A 20,463-nucleotide genomic window follows, 5' to 3' on the forward strand; every position below is an offset into this window, starting at 1 on the left:
CCTGGTTTAATCCTCGCCTGGGAGGCTTTGGAGATCTCATTGTTTCTCTCTAATTAAGCGCCGGAGAGGAGCTGAAAGAAATGAGGAACGAGCTGGAGAAGGGGGGAGGAGCGGGGAGAGCAGGTGGCGATCGGATTCGGGGGGAGCCTCGAGCTGGGAATCCTCCCTGCCCTGTGCCCAGGAGGGTTTCCTGTGGGATTTGGGTACCAAAGTCGGAGCTTTTGTCGTTTCTTTTGGACGGAGCAGTTTTTCTTGATGCTTTAGGGCTGGATGTCAGGTTCTTTCCCCTGCCTGGCGCTCGGGTGTGATGGGTTTTGGTGTGACTTTTGTGCAGAAGTGACCGAGAGCTGCTGCAGGCAGCTTCAGTGCCCTTTGTTTGGGGCTTGCCGGCTTTCACCCCTGGTTTATCTGCATGTAGGAAAAGGATTCTTTGCAAAAACACTGTGCTTGGCCCGTCCTGCAGGATCAGGAGGTTTTATAGTGCTGAGAAGCTCCCAAATGGGGCGGTTTGTGCCAAAATGCTGAATAGCTCTTCTCATCTCCCTCATCAACCCAAACGGGTCTGAGAGTTATGCCTGGGATAGAAATGATGCGAACGCTGCAGCTGTTTCTGGAGGCTCATAAAGGCAGGTCCAAAAGCAGTTGGGTGCTCTCTGATCCTGAAGGACGGGATCTTGCCCAGAGGTTTGATTTCAGAGCTTCTTCGCCTGCTTCACATCCCGAGAAGCGAGGTGTTGAGCTGCCACGGGAGAGCAGGAGCCCAACTGAATGAAGCTCGCCTCGTGCCCCTGCATACAATGAGGGGAGACCAGGAGAGCAATTAGGGCACGAAACTATGCCAAAAATCTCATTAAGCGCTGGGAGCCGAGGCTGTGCCTTGTTCCGACACTGGGGGCGAACACATCAGGTTAAAAGTCCGGGTGACCTCGGCGGCCTTTTTCAAAGCCCGCTGGAAGAATCAGCCCTTTGTTAGGAGCGAGCTGCCGGCTTGTTTTATGGCTGTGCTGAGCCCTCGGGAAGGTCCACGTGGTGGGTTGTGCGAGCCCAGCTCTTTGCCACAGCTCCTTGAGCTGCATGGACCCGAAGGGGGCAGTTTTTAGGGGTGGGATTTGCTTGGTTTTTACCTTGCTGCTGCCTTTAGCGACTGGCACTTGTAGTTTTTGTTGTCTGCCTTCCCTTCCTTGCCTCACAAGTCCCATCAGGTGATGTTAACCCTTTTTCTTTCTTTTTTTTTTCCCCTACAGGGAGCGGAGCGACCGCAGTGGTGCAGGCAGCCTTCTGTGCTCCAAAGAAGGAGAAGGTCGCGATTAAACGGATCAATCTGGAGAAGTGTCAGACCAGCATGGACGAGCTCCTGGTATGCAGCCGCGATGGCCCCGCGGGTTTTATTTCAGTCAGCTCTGCTCGCCCAGCACCTTTTCGCATCCCTCCTCGCGGTGCTGGGAGAGAACCCGGCTGCTTGCACCAGAGGCAGTTCAGCTGCTGGCTGTGGGACACAGCGCTGAAGAAAACGTTAAAAAGATCAATTGTTGGAGAACTTCAGGGTATTGTTTGGAGCCGAGCGCTCTGTGTGATCCCTTTGTTTTGAGCGGAATTAACGTGCAAGGGTTAAGCTCAGCTGCCTGTATGAGAGCTCTGTGGTTTGAGGGGGATCAAAAGCTGTGTGCCTGGAGAAGCTTCAGAATTTAGGGGAGTGGTTTTGCTTTCTCCCCCGTTCCTTCAGTTCTTTGCATTTTTATCCTTCACCTGTACAGAGAGAGCCTGAATAAACGAGCTCTTGCTCTTAATCTGGGTATGGGACCGATGCCAGCTAAGGGATCGCTCTGCTGTGCTGCAGGCTGCGTGGAAACCCTCCCTCATCCCGAGCTGGGGACAGGAGGTGGGCTCCTCCGGAGCTGCAGCTCTGTGATTTCCCTCTGATGTGTGCCTCTGAAGATTTTTCTCAATGGGAAACAGCTTCGGGCAGGTAGCCATGGAAACCAAAATTCGCTTTTTGTTATCTGGCTCGGATGTTGATGGGATTTGTTTGCTGCTTTGCTGCGTGTGGGAGCAGCAGCTGCCGCGTTCGCCCTGCATGCGGAAGGCCCCTGAGTTGAAGCCAGGCACGGGGGCATTCCCCTGAGCGTGAGGTGTCCCCCCCAGAGCTGAGAGAGGCGCCTGGAATAAAAACTTCCCAACGTAAATACTGAGGGCAGGGTCTGAGGAGAGGCAGGGAGCGGTCTTGTGTCACCTCTCCTTTTAAAGCAGCTCGCTAGGATCTTTTTTTTTAACCCTTTCCATCTTTCTGCCTGCATCCTGGCAGTTCCTGTCGCGTTAACCCAGGTGCAATGAGAAAGCAGAACAGAGAGAGGCAGCTCTGCTCAGCTCTAATCCTCAGCAAGTCACTTAAACCACGGCTCCAGTTCCCATCTAGTGACTAACGCTGTTTTTATCGCTGTAGATATCAGCAAATACTCCTGCAGAGAGGAAAGGCTCCCTTCCAGCTGTCACCTTTTAGTGTGCCTGTGAAGAGCCGTGTGTAGGACTCTTCAGATGTCCTGCGGTCACATCCTCTTGCTGCTCTCGCTAGAGTTTGGGCTCCCTTCCTTTTTCCCAGTGGGCCTTTCTGTCCCGATGCCATCCCTTGGTGCTCTTCAAGACTTTTCTGTGGTTCGTCCTTGCTGCTGTGCCTTGGTGGTAAACCCAACTGTGTCATCGGGAGATTTAATTGAGATTGTCGGCCTTGGAGTCATTGCCAGTTCCAACTAAAAGGGGTTAGGTTCAGAAAGTGATGCTACGAAGACTCACCATGGCATTTTAGATAACTAATTGCCTGTTTTCAGTCTCTAGCTGTCCCCTTCCTCACCAGGATTTTTCCTGTTAGGGGCAGGACTGCACTGAATGGCTCTCACCAGGTCCGAGTTCCCAATTCTGGGACCAGAGAGCGTGGCTCCTTCTGCAGGCTTCTTTGTAGGCCTCTTGTAAAGGTGGACGTTTACAGCTCCACATCGTGCTTCTTAGTGCCTGGGGTGAGGGCAGGGTTTTGAGCTCTTCCTCTACCTGCAGTCAGTAAATCACAGAATCACCGAATTTCTAGGTTGGAAGAGACCGCTATTTCAGAGGAAAGTACAAGAATCAAGCTCTGAGCATTTGGGGAAAATCTCTCCCCAAACAAGTTCCCGTTTGGACATGCAACAGCTGAGCTCCGATTTATCCAGATTGAAGCTGATCTCGTAATGATTTTTGAAAACATCTTCAAAAGGCAGTTCTGGAGACTTAAATCGTGGAGGGCTGGGGAGAAGGGTGTTGTGGAGCTGCAGGAGCTTCCTGGGGTCAGCAAGGCAGGGGTGTTTTGTGGAAAAAATGCTTTCCCTTGGCTTCTTCTGAGTTTTTCAGTGTGTTGGACGGCGTTTCTTAGTGCAAGAGCCAAAAGGATGGAAACTCATCTCCCTCCTGTGTGTTACCTTCTCGATTTTTTTAATCTTGCCTCTGCATTCGCTGCTTCTTTAGGGTACTCTGAAGGCTTTCAGTCTCGTCATCTCCCTTTGTGGCAGTTTCCCAGATCAGGTTAATTACCTTTTTTTGAGCAACCGCTTGTCATTGCAAGATTTTGTCTCCAAAACCCCTAAATATGACTGAGTCCTTGCAGAGAATGGTGTTTTTGAGAGGTGAGTGCGAAGAGAAATAGCTGGGTCCATACTGGAGCATATTATGCTCTCCACGTGCTTTCTCCTCTCCCCTAACCCTGCTAAAAGCACGAATTCGGGCTTTCATTAGATCCATTATCCTTCTGGTGCTCTGGGGATGGCTGAGCACGCCAGCCAGCTTACGGGAAACTTCGCTCTGTCCCCCAGGCACTAAATCAATGCTCTTGTGTTACAGCACTGCCCGGCCATCAACCCGTGGCACAGAAAAGGGAAAATTGCACTTAAAATGCTTATTTTTTTTCCCCTAGAGTGCTTCAGAAGCAGCGTGGGTCGGGGTAACCTTTGCAAACCCTGCACGATGTCTCGGTTACTGCCGCGGGTTCATCTCGGGGTGCCGAGGGGACTCCAGCAGGAGGAAATGTCCTCTTGAATTTCGGGGGATTGACCCGGGGAGCTCGCTGCCAGCAATCCGGAGATCAAACATGGCGTGAGATTAAAGAAATCAACCTCCTAGTCGAGGAGGTTAAATGAGATGGGATTTAAAGCAGGATTAGGAACTCCCCTGGTTTAAGGCCTGAGCCAACTGTTAACTGCCCGGGCTTCGGCAGGAGTCTCCCCTCTGGGCAGATGATTCTGTAAGTGCTGGTTACGGGGTTTTACACCTTCTTTTGAAGACTCGGCCGGGATATCGAAGTGGCTTTGATCTGCCAGCAGCTCCTACAAGTGGATTAAGCCGACCATAAGGTCGGTGGGAACAAAGGAGCGGGCTGCTGGAGCAGGACAGATGTTTCACCCGTGGCATCTGACAGGAATTGCCATCACAAAAGGGGAAAACGAGTCCCCAGGTGTCAGTGCCAGGGAGTCCCCCGTGGAACACAGCCTCTGCGTGGTGATTTGAGGCGCCGTGTTGCACGTTTCACACAGGGGTCGTTTGTTCCCATCACCTGAGGTTAATTCCTCTACGAAGACTTCTTGCCCCTTTCAGGATTGTTGTGTACCTGCAACGTTTCCCACTGGTGTCCCTTTTTAGTCCCAATCTCCATGTCCTGAGGTGTGGAGGTGAACTGGGCATGGCAGCTGGGTTGGAATCTCTCATTTTGAGCTCTGTCCTTTTTCCTCATCACCTTCAAATAATTGTTCTTAAGGTGATTGCAGCAGAAGAATTCAGCTTTTTTACCCTGATATTTAAAAACAGAAATAAATCAATATTCTTGAACTTACACTCTTTGAACTAAACCCTTGGAGTTTCGCTTAAAGCAAGTGTTTGCCACCCACAGCTCGAGCACCGCTTGGTGTTTTCGAGGAGATTGCATCTGCCCTGCTTTGATTTTTCCCTCCCAACCCCATCTTTTTTTTGGGTTGTGGTTGCCTTCAGCCAGGATAACCAAACCAGCAGCTTCCTGGGAAGTTGCAGGTACCCACGTGCGAGCAGGCAGCATCCGTGCTGCGTCAACGTGTAGGAAGCACAACTAAATAAAGCCAGATTTTTCACCCCTGCGTTTGAATTGTACAGATAAGGAAGGATTTAATAACGGGGGAGCACTGGACGCTGTGGGCTGGGCTGGAGTTACTGATCAGAGCCGTGCAAGGAATGGTTCAACCCCGCCACTGCTACACAGCCCTGAGCTGGCGGTGTTTTGGCACAGAGCTGCGAAAAGGGAAAATAAATACCAGCAACCACAGCAACCCCCCTTTGTGCACTGCAGCACGTGACAAACACAAGCTTTTTTTTTTCTTCCAACTGTTGTTTCCAGCCCGGGGAGCAGCGTTTGGTAACGTGCAGGAGAGGAAATTCTTGGAGAACAATAAAATAGGAATAAAGTGACACAGGATCCCTGCGAAGAGCTGCCCCGATGGCAGAGACCCGAGCCAGATCGAGGCTGTTAAAGAAGCTCGGGCCAGACCTTGCCTCGCTGGCTCCTGGATTCCGACGGGATATGCTAACAGATAGAAAACAGGGAATGTTTGCGTGTGGCTTTTTGTACGATTTGCTTGATCTCCCAGGGAGTCAGCTCAAAATATTTTGAGGTCTAACTGAGGAAAGATTAAAACCAGCTCCTCTGGAGCCTTTCTGAGAATGGTGGCTTTGTGGAAGGGCTGCCTGATGGGAAGACTTCACAAAGCCACATCCCACTTGCTTCTTTCCACCTCTTTTTTTTTTTTATTCTGGTGTCATTTGTGCACTTTTTATTTATCTTTTAATTGTCAGAGAGAGGTTAGGCACCTGGATTTACTTGTGTGTTTCTTAAAAAAAGCTTTACAATTAATTGAAAGCCTTACATCAAGAGCTAATTCCAGGGGGAAGGACAAAAGCTGGGGCAGGTTCGTGGATCCCTTAACTAGGGGCTCAGCCCAGTTCTCAGAGCAAACCCCAAATGATCTCAGGTTAAACGAGTGAATTTAAATGAGCTGCCTTTGGGAGAGGCTGTGTAAAGGGGAGGTCATGCAGTGGACGTAGTGCTTGTCCACCTCCCTGCTTCTCCTCCATCCCCAGGCAGAAACTGGAAGCTAGGTTTCATTTCAGGCTGTATTTAGTTTCACAGAGTGGTTTTCAGTCAACGGTGTGAGATCAATGACCTGCAACTCCACAGCTCTTCAAACATCCCTCCTTGTGTAGAAGAATCAGCTTATTGGGGCGTCCTGGAAAGCTGGAGGTGCTCCTGGAGGAGCTGGAAGAGGAACCAATTCCTCATTTGCTCCTTGAAAAGCAGCGGTAAATTGGAGAAGGTCTCCATGAACGTGTTTGTGGGGCTGCCTTAACCCCACAGACCCATGGCTTGGGTTGGAGAGGACCTTAAAGATCATCCAGCTCCAGCGAGAGCAGGTCGAGAGGAACGTGAGGCGTGGGCAGAGCTTCCCCTGGAGCTTTGGTGGCAGGGAGCTTTGTGCTTAGGGAGGAAAGGATGAGGGCAGGGCTGTGGGGGGACCTTTTTCTCCTTCTTCCCCTTGTGGGGTGCCAGCCTTGGCCCAAAGGATGGCTTTTGATAGGGGAAACCAAGAAACTGGGAGGCTTTCTGTCCATGGTGGTTATTTGTACCTGAATAATGAAAACTCGGTCAGTTTTCTGGGATATTGTTCCCCTGTACCTTGGAAAACCTCAACCCTTACCCCATAACAAAATCTATGAATAAGCACGGTCAAAACTCGAGCAATTTCATATCCGAGAGCACTTCACATTGTGCTCCATCAGGAGTAGCCAAGCACTTTGTGATCTCAGGCTGTTTTCCTCTTCTTCCCCTACAACAAAAACAGGACCTGTCCTTTGTGCCCTCAACCCAACGGAGCCGAGCCGTCTGCTTTCATGCTGGGGAGAGACATTAGGGATGAGAGACTCTTTTTTTTCCTTCCCAGAGGCCAGTATTTCCCTTTCTATAGGATAGCCTTCAGCTGGTGACACCTGGTGTGTAGTGGCTCACTGAGAGGAGGTGGCGGCATGAACCTCGTGGGTAAAATCTTCAGCTGAAGCCTGCTGCAGCTGGAAGCAGGTGCTTGGTGGGAGAGCATTTTATTGCCTTTGCCAAGGGGATTTCTGTCACTTCTTGCCTTCTGCTAGCCAGACAGAGACAGGTAGAGCATCCTAAAATATCTTTGAGCCCTAGCATGGTGCAGGCTGAGTGCTAGGAGCACTTCTGGATTTGTCTGTGGGTAGCTCCCTCGTAGCCTTTTCCTTCTCACCCTCTATCAGACACCGTGTCTCGAGGGAGCTATTTTCTGTACCCACGGAATGAAACCCCTCGAGTCCAGCTGCTAATGCTCTGTTTTTCTCCGCAGAAAGAAATTCAAGCGATGAGTCAGTGCCATCACCCCAACATCGTATCTTACTACACCTCCTTCGTGGTGAAGGACGAGCTTTGGCTGGTGATGAAGTTGCTCAGTGGAGGTGAGTGATCCCATTTACAGACCCTATAAAACGACGTCACAACTTGGCTGGCGTGCTCTCGTCTCCCTCCCAGGCTTCCCTCCTCCTTGGGAGTTAACACGCTTGAATGATAATGCTCAACTTCAACCCATTTGGCTCAGAAACAGCTTTTCATTTTATGTACACCGGTAGTAATGCCTAACTGCATGACTGGTAGCTTGTTTTAGCGCCTGCTTTGCATATTTGATGGTGTTTTGTATGTGTTTGCTGAGTGACTCACTTGAGTATTTGGGAGGATGTGACTTCAGACAGTGACAGGAGAAACTCAGGTACAGATGCAGCAGTTGAAACCATCCCAAACTTAAAAAGAAATGCAAAAAATTAAAAATCTGACCTGTGTCTTCTCATCTGATGGATCTGAAGTGGTGTTTCTTGGATCACATTTACAAAAGCTTCTTCACTTTGCTCCAAAAGCCTAGAATAAAGTTTTGGACTAGAGAGGTATGTGACTGAGCCCACCAGTTCCCACGTTTCCAGTGGGGACTGTGATGTTTGCAACTCCTTTTGCAGGGCTGAGGGCCTGACCTTTTCTCACCTGGAGCTCGGAGGCAACCATTCAGTCTATTGATTTAACTTATTTACACGTTGGCTGCCCTTGTGAGGAATTTAAATCACCTGGATTGCCAGCAGAACTGCCCCTGTGATGCCAGTGTGTTACGAAGGGAGGAGAAGATCAGGGTAGGAGCAGCTTGATTTGTGTTGTCTCATTCCTCAGAGCTGGGTTACCTGCCACTAGTTCTGGGTGACAAAATAACTGCGAGTGCTTGGGGCAGTTTCAAACTGCCAGAGCCAGGGAAACATTCCCCTTCCCGGATTTATTGACTCAGCTGCTGTAGAAACAGCTTTTTTTGAGAGAAAGAAAAGAAGTTTTTACATTTTCTCTATCATTATTGCCTAATTTGATCTCATAGTATTTTCCAGACTTCATGTTTAAGTTGCCGTAGAGAAAAGAAAGAGATTCGGGTTCTGGATGACAACTGAGGACTGTTGCTAAACCTTAGGCCTGTCTTGAGGAGGCTTGATTTTCCTGGCACCGTAGTGAAAAGGCATTGAAAGCTGAAAAAATCGTTTTCTTGCCTTTTTAAAAAACCTTCTTGGCTTCTCTGCTCTTGGCTTAATATCGTAGGCTGTAAAATGCCAGATGCTGATGTGGAAAAATCTGGCTCAACCTGTTGGCTTCTTCCACGAGAGCTCGCTAATGACCAGAAAACAGGCAGCTTTCAGGATCTTCTTTAGAAAACTCCCCAGTTCTCCTGGGGGCGGTCGGATTTCATGCTAGCTTGAGCCTTTTTTAAAGGCTTTATTAAGACCCATGTGCTCGTGTGTCATGAAGCAATACCTCCTCTTTCCTTGGAGGGACCCTTAACGGGCGGGTCGTTAAGGATAGGATCGCTGGTTGTGTGCAGAAACGAATCCCTTGCCAATTCAGTGCAAATAATTTTGGTATAGGAAGTGTCTACGGGGGAAAGCTTTCCCAACATGAAAAGTTTCCCAACATTTTAGGGGTGCAGGACAGACGGCAGCAACGTTCTTGACCTTTTTCAGGAGGATTCATGGCCTCCTTGAAGAAAATGTGCAACGTTTTCATAGTGGTTTAATGTTGGAACCAAGTCGGGGTTAGGCTCATCCTTGATCCTCCAAACGTTGCTTCTGCTTGCCCTCACTTTTCTGTCTTTCTTTTTTTGGGTGTAGCTGGAAAAAAAAAAAAAATCAGACTCTGGTGCCTTGATAATGAAAAGATGGCCCAGAAAGGTAAAGGGCAGACTGGAAAATTGCTGGGGAATAACCAGAGCTTCAGCACCAACCTCTTGGTGGTGCGAAATGGCTGTCAGGGCGAGTCACCTTGAACAGGCATCTGCATTATACAGCGGGGGTTTGACCCCTGTGCACATTTGGCCCTAAACGCGGTACTGCTGTAAAGCAGCCCTACCAAATCTCACCTTTTGTTGCCCACGTTGAAGGCCAGGGGCATACAATAAAAGACGGGCTGATTTCTCACTTAAAACAAAACATTTGGGGGCTGGGGGAACGGCTGAAGTAGACTTTTGAGGGTGACCTGTTAGGATTTATGCAGGAAATACCTCGTGAGAGGTTTCCCAGCCTCTTCCAGCTTCTACTCTTTGCGTGGCTGAACTTCAGAAGTTGCATTTTAGATGCCCTAGACAAGTTTTATGGGATAGCCCTTAAGACGGGGCAAGAAACTTTTTTATTTGGAGCTTTCTGACTGAAGAGCTTTTCCCATTCACTTTTAATGAGACTCTTTCCTGTTGTTTTTTGGGCCGGGTGATTTATGTCACGAGAGATGCTTTCAGAACTGCTTCTCATTCCTTTCGGCTTACTGCTTATCAGTAATACACGGGCCGAGTTTCGTGGTCAGCTGTCAGCCAGTGGGAAAAATAATGAGCTGAATTTCTCAACAGGAAAAAACTCGGGCTATTTTTTATGAACCCAAAAGGGGAAGGAAAAACAAAAAGGTGGAGCCTAACTCTTTTATTCCATCGAACTATTCATAGAGCCTGGGCTGAGATTTGTGCATCCCAGTGAGCACGTAATCAAATCTGTTTGATTGTGGTTTCCTACTTGGGATTTTTTTCTGGGTAAAAGTTCAGGATCTTACTGCTTCTCTTCCATCAGTGTCAATCGATGCTGGCGTGCGTTTTCAGGCTGCAAATAGTTCTGCTTACATGGATGTTATTGCTTTGATAAACAGTCCTGGATGCAAGCCTCTTTTTGTTGTTCTGAGGGCAGTTTAATTTATTTTCTGGGTACAGTCAGCTTGTTGAAAGCTTAACCTGGCCGTACAGGCAGATATTTCAGAAACATCTCCGAGGGGAGGTATCCCACGAAGCCAGAGAGCAGTTGTCCCAGAAGCTGGGCTATTTATCTCCGTTGGCACTGAGAAGAGGTGCTGGTGTGCCCCGTCCCTCTGACACCCTCCTTCAGCTCTGGCAACGTGAGCCCGAGGCAGATCTGGGAAGTTCTCTGCTGCTCGTTCCCTTCAGCAGAAATCGCAGCCTCCTTCCCTGCGGTGATGAAACCGTTTTTCAGGGAGCTAAGCTCAGCGGTGTCAGCTTGGCACCCCGGCCTTTTGGTCCGCTGTTACTCCAAACTAAACCCCGATGGATATTTCTGGACAGCTGCTGAGCTGCTCTGGGCCTCGCTGACATTCCCATCTCACGGATTTCACTCGTGCCTTTTAAAGCTCTTTGATGCCCCGTCCCTCTCTCCGGGGCTTTTTCTGAGGAAGAGGAGCAGCTGTCCTTTTGTTCTGGTGCTTTTTCTGCCTGTGACCCGTTTGTTCCTCTACATTCTCCCTGGTTTGAAGAGCTCTCAGCTAACAGGTGACCCTCGGCTGTGCCTAACTCCACAAAACAGGTGCTCAGAAGAATCGGCCGTCTGCTGCATCGCCCAGCAACTTTTACTGTCCCAGGCTAAATCAGAGGAGCCCTCCAAAAATATTTTCAAACTGTGAATTTGTTAAACGCTGACACGTTTCCAGATAGGGCTCTTGGATCTTCTGCCTTCCTGAAGGCTCCTCATTAAATCTGCTAAGGAGATTGGAATATTGGAATAGCTAAACCTTGCCTTTTTTCCCCCAAATTGAACATTATCTAGGTCCTATCTCCCTGGTGGGGACCCAAGACATCTCGTCCTCCTTCTGCCGCGTTAATCTCTGATCATAACGCGCTGCTGCAATTAGGAGGGGCCAGACCAAAGCCACAGGTTCTTAGAAATCCTCGTGATTACGCTGAATTATTCTGTGAGGAGAGAGCTACGCCGTTCTGAGGCCCTCCGGAGGGCTGTTAATTTGTGTCTCGACAAATAAATTTCCAACCCTTAAGGATGGGAGAAGGCAGGAGGCTGGAGGGGCTGTATACGAGTACGGGATGCGGAGCTTGTATGGATACGTCCCCGTTCCTAGCTATAATAAGAGAAACATGAAAAATTAAGTTGTTTACTTTATTTTCTTCAGGTTTTCGCCTGTAAATGTCTCAGGCCTAACCGCAGTAGGCTGTCCTGCCCCCTTATTTTAACATCTTGCTGCCTGCCTTAATGTTGTCCCTTGCAGGCATCCACACAAGAGCTCCAGAGGGAAAGGGGCAAGAAGTGGAAGTTCCCTTAACTTCCTCCCTCCGATATGCCTTAACCAGGGTTACGAAAACTTCAAAAAATGAGCAAACCTCAGAAAACTCCCTGGGTGTCTTGGTTTGCTTTGTGTAACTTGTTCTTCCCTTTCCTTTCGAGCTCCGTTGCTGCCTCTGTCCTCCTCGGCCCCAGAGCTGCCGGCCGCAGGCGGCTGCGCTTCCTTCTTGAGCGTTTTCCTCCTGGCTTTGTCAGAGGCTGACGAGGTGCAGGTTTCGTTCTTGGCTCCGACGGCAGCCGGGCTCACCGAAACCGCTGCCTTCTGCTGAGAGGTCTTAAAGCAGCAGCAACGAATCCCAGCGCTCAGAGGATACGGCTGCTGAACATCTCAATTCCCCCAAAACCGGGTGGTGAAACGCCGGTGATTCCCCAGGGATGGATTCCAGCCTGTTTGTGCCAGGCCTTTAAATGGTGTGCGTGTGTGGGGTGTAGGACAGGATCGCGTTTATTAGGGCTCACACAGGGAATGCTCTGCCTGATCTTCCTCTACAAGGACATTGCCCCCTGGTAAATTCAGGACGCTGCTTTGCTCGCAGGTTTCTTGTGTCTTCGTTGCTCAGATACTGCTGCCGTGGGTGGAAATGAACCCTTCGCTTCCGGAAATTAGAAACTGCCTTCTGAGGAGGGGGTCAGAGCTCATCAGCTGTTTCCTCGCCGTGCCAGAAAGGGCAAGGCATGCCGCCGAGCTTCCCGTCCTGGGGGAGAGCAGCGAGGGGGGATTTGTTCGTGTAATTTGAGCGGAAAACCACTTCGCTTCCAACTTCCATTCAATTTGCACGTGGAGACTGGGCTTCCTAAGCAGCCACAACGGGGTTGCGACCACAACGGGGTTGGTGATGGGTGGCACGACGCTGAGGCACTTCAGAAACGATCGGGCAACAACACGAAACGTTTCCTCGCCTCGCACGGCATCCTGTGGGCTTCCTGGCGGCGCGCTGCTCGGCGTGCACTCGAGAGGCAGGAACTTGTTTATAGCTGCATTTTTTCCCCATCAATCTCTAAGCATCTCCTCCTTCCCTTCGTGTGGAGTTTGGGATCGGTTGCTCATCACCAGGCTTCTTTAAACATCCTTATTAAACGGCAGCCTTGTTTGTGTTTACATTTCGGCTCCGCTTCTGGCTCTGCCCTCAGTCTTGTTTTGTCTTTTCCCGACGTGTTTCCCCTTCTGGGCTTGGCATGGCTTTTCAGTCAGCCCCAGCCAGCCTTCACTTCTTTTCTCTCCCAGCTTAAGGTTTAAAAAAAGACATTCTAGTGGGTTTTTGTCCTTAAAAACGTTGTGATAGCTGTTCTGTAATACCTGTAGCATGTGCCTTGTTTCTGCTGTTAACCTTCTCTTCTGGCCACTCGGTTATGGGAGCTGTTTGCTTGCAGATTGTTCAACCCCTCTGCACACAGGGAGCACAAATCCACGCTGCAACTGCATTTAAGCAGAGGTGCAGCAGAGTTCAGGTGAGCTCTTTCCTTCCCCAACTTCTCTTTGAAGCCGGTTCGGAAGCTGGCTCAGAAACCAGCGCTGGGGAAAGTGAGAACATTTGCCTGAGCAAACAAGGAGGTGGCACCAAGGGTATCGCACGCTCAGCCTTGGGAATGCTTGGGAATGACTGAGTTGGATATCTCAGGCTGATGCTGAAATACACTGCCAGCCTTGTAGTAGCAGCTGTTTTCCTCAGCAGTGAGATTCCCGTGACTTTGTCTTTGAGGGGCTCCCCGTTTAAGTTGTGGTTTTCTCTTTGGGGGTATTCGGTCCCGCCACAGCAGCTTCCTGAACCAGAAAATCACGAGGTTTCTAACCCTGCACTCAGCAGCGTGTGGAAATGAAGCTTGGCTGAGCTCTTCGCATCCCCCTGCGCCAACTTTTACAAGGTTGCCTTTGATTCTGGAGGCAGCTCCGACCTCCCCAGCTACTGATCCGTGTCTTGGGAGAAATACAACACTGTGTTGTGATGCCAGGAGCAAAACTGCTTTTTTTTAACACGTGTAAACAAAACGGGGATGATCCCTACAACGCTTTGCTCACCAGGAAGGTGGCTCTTTGCTCTTCTGCTGCTCCCTGAGCTCAGCATTTCGCTGACAGCCTCGTTGCCCCCACTCCTTTTTCTGGGCTAAGCACAACCTCGGCTAACACGGGGGTTTTCGACCAAAGGATTTTCAGCACCAGCTGATCTGCCTCCTCCTGTTCCCCGAGCCCTTCGCAGGAGAAGGGAAACGTTTCTGAACTGAGTCTGCTGACAGCGTTGTGGGTGGGAGGAGGACAAAACGAGTAGGTGAAGAGCCGCATATTTTCGCTGGACTTGTACACAAGTGACAGTTTGTTCCCCAGATAAAGGCACGTTTCAGAGGGAAAACCTGCAGAGTGGAAGAGGAGGGGGCTGGGTGGTTTTTTCGTAGGTGTCACAAAAATTCGTGCCCAAAATAAGAGCACCAGGGCTTGCAAGCACGGACTTCTAAAATAGGGATTGTGATGGGCTGAATCCCAGGTGAGTCCCCGTGGTGTCCAGGAGAGTCCTTTTCTTAGCCAGCCAGCCTAAAAGGTGAGATTTCAGTGAAGGATCATGTGCCCATGAACTTGCGGGGTGTTAAAAGCTTCACGTGAAGAAATATATATGTAGAAACAACCTGAATTATGGCTGGGTAAAACCTTCAGCTGATGAAGACCCAAGTCAAAACTAACCGAAGAGGAGTGGTTCTGTGCTTGGACGGGATAAAGGAAGGCGAAGAAGAGTATTCTGACATGAAATATTGAGGGGATGTTGTGCAACGGGACTTCTCTACTTCATTTATCTATGTTCTGTTTTGTTAGTGTGTGCTCAGAGCAGGTCTTTTGCAAATCCCACGAGCCAAGTGAATTTTTTTTTGGGGACGAGGAAGCTGGAGGTGCCGGTCAGGGGAGCAGCAAGCGCTCAGAGCAGCTTCACTGCTGGCACAGGAGGGCTGCCAGCATCCTCCCCTGCTCACACATGGGTTCTCCCTTCTTCTTACCCTCCTTTTCCTTTCTGTTGGCTCTGACGCTCATTCCTTCATCCTTAGAGGATGAAAAGGACAAAAATTAAAAAAAAAAAAAAAAAATCGCCTTGTATTTTTCAGTTTGCTTCAAGAATTTGCGAGGTGGAACTTTGTAATCTCCGCATTAACCAAATTCCTACGGCCAAGTCTCTCAGCTTTTGCTGCTCTTCAGATGCAGAAGTGTTGTGTTTCCTTTCAGAGACAGTCCAGGCTGCATTTGTGCCTTGCAGTCGTGCCTGCTTTCCTCATTCTTTAAGAACTTGTACTGCTAACACGACTTTGTGCCCAGATCTTTAAAGATCCTAGCGCTTGGCTATCCGGTGATGGAACCGTATAAACTCAAGGCTGAAGGTGCTAACTAGCACACGCCTGGCAAACAAAATGAGACATCCTGTGCTGGAGCTGTGGGAGCAATAAAATCAAGCTGTGTGTGTGCATCTAGACCGAAGATGATCTTCTCCAAGAGCCCAGTACCCAATATATCATCAAAATGGGACCTGGCACAAGAGATGTGTTCCTGGTCATTGATTCCGTTTGTTCCTGGCTGCAGCTCCGGGGGGTGGGTTGCTCTATCAAGCCTGGTTTGTCATGCAAGGTGATGTCATTCACACCACGGCTGGGAGAAAAACTAAAGGCTGATGTTTCTAGGGAAGGGGCTAAGCCATCCCAGTTCTGTCTGCAGTGAAGAAGTGACTCACTGTCAGAATTCAGCCCCGTTTGTTCTCTGTATAATTATTTCCACTTTTTTTTTCTTAGGGCAGTGCCGTCCCTTAACATACTCATTTCTTCTTGCTGTTCCTCTGCACTGAGTTTGAGAGCTCAGAACGAGGCTAATTTTATCGAGCTCGTTGCCTGCTGCTTGTGAGTCCTGGCAGCCCCCTGCTTTTTCCATTTCCCCCTCCTGCTCCTCCAGCTGTAGCATCAGTATCTACTTAAAGCCCTTCCGAGAGGTCTGTGTGTGTGCAATTCACGTTTTGCTTTGTTCAAAGAACCTCTCAGGCACTTGTCATCCTGACCGTTGTTGCTTCCCCTCCCGACAAATTCCAAGAACTTGGGTACCAAGAGCTTATAAAATACCCTGAGCTGCAAATCAGTTCTTCTAGTTCATGCTAACGTGTTTCATTATTTTCTCTAGGCTCCGTTTTGGATATTATAAAGCACATCGTGGCCAAGGGAGAACACAAGACCGGCGTCCTGGATGAACCCTGTATAGCCACAATCCTCAAGGAGGTGCTGGAGGGGCTGGACTACCTGCATAAAAACGGGCAAATCCACAGGTATTTTACATTTCTCATCATCCTGAAATGCATGGCACTGAAACAGAGCAGCTGAGCACGTGCAGTCCCACCACACAGCCAGCTGTCAGGGTCTGAAAAGTGGAAAATAGAGATGGGAGCTTTACTGAAACTGCAAACTTGACTTTCTACACAGTAGCTGCTTCTTTAGGAAAGCCATGAGCAGGGTAAGTTTGGGTAAACTTCAAGATATCGAAAGTTCTTGTACAGAAAACCTCTTTTCAAGGGTCAAGCTCCAGCTACAATGAGTAGTTGTTAGAGCTGGAAAAACTTCAGCTGCTTTTGCTTCTTGCAGTGCTGCAGATCACGAAGAGCACTGCGTAAGAAACGTTGGGCAATTGAATAAAGAGCCCTTCAAGCCTGGTTCTTTTTTTTAAGGCTAGCTGCAAGATCAACGTGACAAAATGTAAATTCGGGTAATTTCATTTCGAGGAGATGGAAACAGAATTAGAAGTGAAAAAACTTATTCTGTAGGTAAAAGCCCGCTAATGGCCTGGGATTTGATGGATCGCTGAGACGCGGGTTTCTGTGCTGCTCTGTCATTTGGGAGGTATTTTTAAAGCATGTTTTCCTGTCCCCTGGCGTTTCAAGGTGTGGCGTGCTGTAGAGAGAGAGGATACTAAGTCAGTACGTTCTGCCATTAAAAAATAAAGACACAATCCTAAGTATGCACTGAAAATAGAACGTACAGCTTGTGGGGAACATACATCATCCCGGCCCCAAGCTGCTGCTGGGAACAACAGCCTCTTCTTCCCTGGGAATTCGCTGAGCTCGGTCATCTTCTGGTCCAATGCCATGATAAGCACTGCTGCTGCTGTGCTGGAATAAGTTTCAGTCCGCTTGCGAGAGCTGCGCAAGAAGAGGTGACTTTATTTTTTTTTCTTCAAAACGTTCTTTTAATTAGAAAATCCAAGCGGCATTTATTTCATAGTTTTGGTCAAACCGACTGGTCTTTGTAGATTGTTTGGGGTTAAAACAAACCAGAAGGTTGGAAACAGTTTTGGAATCGTTCTTTTCCCTGAAGGAAATCTCAGATTTCAGCTTCCAGCCTCCATTAAAGCTCTGATCTAACAAGGACGGTTGTCTCCACTGAAGGCAGGTTTCATTTCACAGCTGTTTTAATTATGTTTTCTAGAATTGACTTCGAGCAGCCTAGGAAGCTAATAACATAACAGAACATCTTGCTTGCTGAGCACGTGGTCATTTCTTGCACGAGTGATTAACAAAACCCTGCTCGTGTGTGATTTCCACTTGATTTGCTTGGCTCATCTCGTCTCATGAAACTGAAAAATACATAAGTTAAAGCAGCAGTAACGTGTTAAACCTTAATTTTTTTGTGAAAATGTCATATGGTGATCTCTGTGCTGAAAGAGAGGTGCTTCTCCACGTGCCGTGCTGCAGTGGAAGAGCAGAACTGGTGGTTGTGGTGAGGACCGTACAAAGCATATTCGTGGTTTTTTCCTTCCTGCAGTCAGCAAAAGCGAGATGCTCGCAGGGTTCAGACCGCTTGCTCCGAAGAAAATGTGATTCAGATTGAATCACTCTGCGACGGACTGAATCCGACGTGCTGGGACTGCTCTTGTCCTGCACGTCGAAGCGTTTTGCTCTGATTTAGTAACGAAATCACCGCGGTTGTTGGAGCCGTGTCCTTGGTGCAGCTTAGGGCTGCTGTTGTGCATCAGCTTCTTTGATCTATTTATTGAGGGCGGCTCCTGCAGTAACTTGTAGGGTGATTTATCAGAAAAAAGCATTCGGATTGCTGCTGTACGTGGGAGCAGAGTGATCTGGGGAACTTTTTTATGCAGAAAAACCTGGAGCAGTGCTAATGCTCGAGGCACGGAAGGGAAGTTGTGCGTGGGCTCCCTACCTGTGCCACGAAGGATGGGTTCCCGATTGGGTTGGCACTGGGCAGGCTGACGTGCCTTTGAGGGAGGAAACACGTTTCCTTTATGGAGTTAATCGTGCTGGCGTGCGTTTTATCCAGATGTGCGTACAGCACCGGCATAAACACAACTTAAAGCTGCACGAGGAGAGGTCCCAGCTGCACCGCATACGAATCTCTGTATGGTTTTCCTATTTTGCCTGACTCGAGGGGTCATAATACTGCTCCTGCCTGATGGGGAACACAGGTGGGAGCCTCGCGGTGTTGCCAGAGATGCTCTCGAGAGGAAGTGTTTAAAATAACTGCGTTTTGGTCCCTGGGGGCAGCTTGGAGCTTCTGTCTCTCAAGGAAACGGCACCAGGGGATGGCTGAGCTGCGGGATCCGGTGTTTGCAGCACACCTCGGGCCGAAACCAGGTCAGCTGGGAAGGGGCAGAACTGAAGGGCTTCCTTTAACAACCCCAAAGTGAGCAGCAGTCCAGCCAGGCACAGAGTTCAGCTGGGATATTTAACGTCAGGACCCGAATGCTGACCTCAAACGGGGACAGCTCCTTGCTGCTCTAAATCATCCGTCGGACCAGAGGGCGTGTATCTGACAGCAGAGAGGCTCAATACTTCTGAATTATGTACCACGTTAAATGGGTAAATTAAGTGAACACGTGGAAAACCGGCTTAATGACATTCTGCTGCTGCTGAATCTCACCCGGCCTAAGCTCGTCTTGAACTTAATGCCACTTCCAATTACGGTTTGGGGGAGCTGGCGTCGCGGGGAAGTGTAAATCTCCTGCCTCGGACGGGAGGGTAGCTGGGCGGTATTCTCTAGAGGAGATCCGAAAGCCAAATACGTAGTGAAAGCTTAAATTATCATTTTTTTGTTTGCTTTCCTAATGAACAGCCGGAGCGAGGCTGAGCCCTGAATAGCTGCTGTTCAGCGCGTGTCTCCAAAGTGATATTTTTTGGCTTTCATCGTGCAAGGGATGAAAGGAACAGCACGAGGCCCTGTGGAAAAGGCAGAGGAGAAAGCAGAATAGGTTTTATTTTCATGAACCAGGTAACAAGAGCAAATGATCCCCATCACCCCCCCCAGATCAGCACTGCCTCCTCTCTCAGGCTGGCAGCTCTGCAGCCCCTTTGTGATTTTGTGTCTCCTGGCGATCCCAAGGCCAATTTGAAACCCCAGTGACCCTGTTAACGGGTTAACCACTCTGAAAGCTCTGTGTGAAGCCATCCTGCAGGGACAGACCCTACTTGGACACGTTTGTGAAGTCCCCCAGGACCTGTGACACTGCGAGGGGTCGCTGCCAGGCTGATTTTATCAGGGTGCCTGCAGCAGGTGACACTCAGGGCACATCGAGCCTCTCCCTGCTTGGGCTCAGATTCCTCTGTGGTGTTGGGCTCAGCAGGTACCCAGCAGTTCAATGAATGACCTGAAAATAAAAAAAGCAAAAGCACCCCGGGGGTAGGGTTTATTGTTTCAAGGGGCTCGTCGGAGGAAGTTCAAAGCTTGTCCAAGTGCTGCTCTTTATGGGCAGCTGACAGCCCTATCACGCCGATTAACTGCTGCAAGGTCTCTGTGTCTTTCTCCCTATTTTTATCTCCGAGCTTATCTCCTGCCCGTGATTAGCCGTTGTGTAACCGAATATTTCGGTCCAGGTGCAGTGATACATTGCTGGAGTGGTTGTGTGTTGTCAGATGCTCCTCTTGCAGCGTAATGGACGTGATGCTTGTTTTGCTGTTAAAACAAAAAAGCCGAGGAAGTTTTTAGGGTCTCATGCACTCGAAATACTGGCAGGGCGGTGATCCAGCTATTAATTTTTTCACTGCTCTACTGTTTGGGGAGGAGAGAGGTGCAGCAGCCCAATGGATACACTAAGATCAGCTCGTGCTCCAGTACAGAACCATCTTTTATTTGTATGTATTTATTCTTTTTAATTCTTTATTCATTTTAAATCAGTTTGGCGAGCACAGGGACAGCAGGGTGCTGTGGCAGCTGTTGCGACGTAGCTTTGAAGAGACCCTGGAAATAATAATTCTCGATGTGTCCTTCTGGCAGATGTGTTAGTGAAACCAGAAGAAAACTTCACAGCCCCCCTCCAGCCGGGGCTGTAATCTTTTAGGGAGTGTTTCAGCAGTGAAATTTGGCAAGGAAAGACTGGGGGATAACGGGATGTGGAGCCTTTCCCCTCTAATTGCCAGGTTGATTTATTTTTAAGTCAGGCCACCAGTAATTTGGAAACCAGCTCTTGCTCAGCCATGGGAAGGGGATTGCCCTGATCCGATTCACAGAGGCTGCCCTCTCCTACGGAAACTTGGCACCTCGGAGGTATGGGACTAATATCGTGTCCCCCGAGGCCGAGAAGTGTTGAGCAAAGGGAGGGGAATGAAGGTTCTGACTCCAGACCGGTATTTTGCAATCGTTTTGTATTCAGGGCAGTGTGCTTTGGGTCTCTTCTCCCTGAAAATAAAGGATGGACAGAAGTAGCCTTTAGAGGTGTTGGTTACTAAAAGTTTTGCAGCTTGAATTTATGAACTGTTGAGTAGCCAGAGTGATGGAAATGTTATTCTTGTGCCTGTGGGCTCCTCGGTGGGAAAGCAG

At 49.1% G+C, this 20,463-nt stretch overlaps 1 protein-coding gene across 1 annotated transcript in view; it reads left to right on the top strand.

The window, feature by feature from the left end:
- The window catches only part of OXSR1 (oxidative stress responsive kinase 1), a 63,569-nt gene that overhangs the window by 7,379 nt on the left and 35,727 nt on the right, over positions 1-20,463 (top strand). Inside the window, exons 2-4 of the mRNA XM_084511130.1 lie at positions 1,245-1,357; positions 7,398-7,506; positions 15,827-15,968. Of these exons, the coding sequence (XP_084367256.1) occupies positions 1,245-1,357; positions 7,398-7,506; positions 15,827-15,968 (364 nt within the window). The remainder of the gene's footprint in view (positions 1-1,244; positions 1,358-7,397; positions 7,507-15,826; positions 15,969-20,463) is intronic.

The sequence above is a fragment of the Aythya ferina genome (assembly GCF_964211825.1).
Source record: "Aythya ferina genome assembly, chromosome: 2".
NCBI classification, from domain to species: Eukaryota; Metazoa; Chordata; class Aves; order Anseriformes; family Anatidae; genus Aythya; species Aythya ferina.